The sequence below is a fragment of the Aegilops tauschii genome, chromosome 7 (assembly GCF_002575655.3).
Source record: "Aegilops tauschii subsp. strangulata cultivar AL8/78 chromosome 7, Aet v6.0, whole genome shotgun sequence".
NCBI lineage: Eukaryota > Viridiplantae > Streptophyta > Magnoliopsida > Poales > Poaceae > Aegilops > Aegilops tauschii.
This window is the reverse complement of record NC_053041.3, coordinates 31,446,729-31,448,662: the sequence shown is the minus strand read 5'-3', so window position 1 is coordinate 31,448,662 and position 1,934 is coordinate 31,446,729. Positions and strand designations below refer to the sequence as shown.

At 51.3% G+C, this 1,934-nt stretch overlaps 1 protein-coding gene across 1 annotated transcript; it reads right to left on the bottom strand.

Moving 5' to 3' along the window:
• Nucleotides 1-1,251, bottom strand: LOC109745553 (disease resistance protein Pik-2). Its single transcript, XM_020304684.4, has one exon. The coding sequence runs from the start codon at nt 908-910 to the stop codon at nt 122-124; it is 789 nt and encodes a 262-aa protein (XP_020160273.1). The 5' UTR covers nt 911-1,251; the 3' UTR covers nt 1-121.
• Nucleotides 1,252-1,934: the final 683 nt, after the last annotated feature.

Here is a 1,934-nt window from a genome sequence, read left to right as displayed (position 1 = left end):
GCAGTCTGTTTATTTAGCTCGCAAAACGGAATTTTGGATTTTTAGAAAATAATCTTCCTAGAAATACAGTGCCAAATGATTGTAGGTGAGTCAAGAGACAACAACATCTCATCCAATCTCTTCAAACAGTGATTATTTTTGGCCACTTGCTCACGTACTCCTTATCTAAATACTTGGGGGTATCCTTCAAATCTTCTACCAAGAACTTGGTTATCTCATCGGCTTGATTATCAACGCTGAGATGCACTTCTCGGAGACTACTAAGAGTCTCGATGCCATAAATCCCTTCGAAGGCCTGAAACTGCAGATCAATCCTCTCGAGTGGTGGCATTACCTCTCCTGTAACTGCAAAGCTCAGCCTTGGCACCAAAGTTGCAAAGAAGCGAAGCAGCTTTAGACTCTTGAATCCTCCAGGAGGAACAATTATCTCCCTATCAAGCTGTTTATTTTCCTCAAGGATGTCCACGATGTCCCGATCATCCTTTGCTGCATTGAGTGTAAAGGTGAGAGAAAACAATTTGGGCAGGTCCTGGATGAGCTTGAAAGTATCAGTCTTTAGAACTGTCACAGAAAGGGTCAGCTTGTAGAGGTTCTTGAGCTCCACGATCCACTTTGGAGGCCTTTCCAACATGCCAGACAGCTCCAGACCAATGAGGTATCTTGGAGGAGCGGACATGGAGTCTAGTGAGTTGATAAAATTAGAGCTCTCATCATTGATTGCAAGTGTCTGTAGACCGCAGCTGCAGAGGTACTGAATGGAGGAGCATAAATCTATGAAGGTTTTTTGACCCTCAATAATATTGAGCTTGTAAATGGCAAGTTTCCTTAGCCCAGTTAGCTGATCAAGACTTGCAGCAGTGGTCGAGCCTTCACTGATCTCGATCCCTGACAGTACACGAAGTGCTTTCATTGTCACCTTATTTTTCTATTGAGGCATCTTCAAAGCCTTCCGTGATTTTTTACTTCCCCCAAGCAAACTGCGGAGCCGTTTGAGATTGCCATAAGTTTTGGGTAGATCTCCGACATTTGTCTCCCTTGCATCAAAAGTTTCCAGATCCTGGATCTTCTCTATCTCTGATGGAATCGTGGAAATCTCTGTTCGACGGAGGCTCAAATACTTCAGTACAAGCATTTTACATATGTCCTCCATATGTTTATTTGTCAATCCCTTCCAACCCTCCAGATCAAACACTTGAATTATTCCATTATTGAATGAATGAAAAGGCAGTGGTCGGTCTTGGCTTCCAAATACGGTTAGTGACCGTACTTGAGACAAATCCATGCCTTCTGTTGGATTCCCTTGTTAAGAACCACTACTCTGCACAGACAGTCGACGGACTTTGTTGCTAGGAGTTGGCATCAACCAGTGCCCGCCGACGACAGTGATAAAATTTTCCTGGCCTGCTTTGGACACGATATATTCAAGAATCATATCGTGAACTTTAAAGGATCTTACCTTGCCGTTACTGTTGTGATAAACAGGGCCCTGGGCGGCGCAGGACGGCCGGCCCTCGCGGCGGCGCTCGGCTCGGCGGCAAGTCGGGCCGCTGGCAGATCTGGGCGGGGCTTCCCTGCTTGGTGGCACGGCGGCGTGGTCTGCGCGGGGCAGCGAGGCGCGGGCTCCTCCTCCTCCCGATCTGATGGCGCCACGGTGGCGCCGGCGTTCAGGCGTGCGGCGGGATCCGCGAGGGTGCTCGGGCGGCGGTTGGCTTCGGGAAGCGGTGGCGGGCGCTGGGCTCTCGGCGGCGCTCCGGCGTGTGCAGGCGGCGGCGGTCCCTGTGCGCGGTCGGCGACTCCGTCTCTGACCCGGACGGCACGGGGGATGGCGGCGGCCCGGCGTGGCCGGTGATCTGGATGCGGTGCTGCCGGCGGCTCGCTGATCTGCCGGTACTCCAGGGTCTTCCTGGTGGTGCTGGTGGTGACGGCGGCCCGTG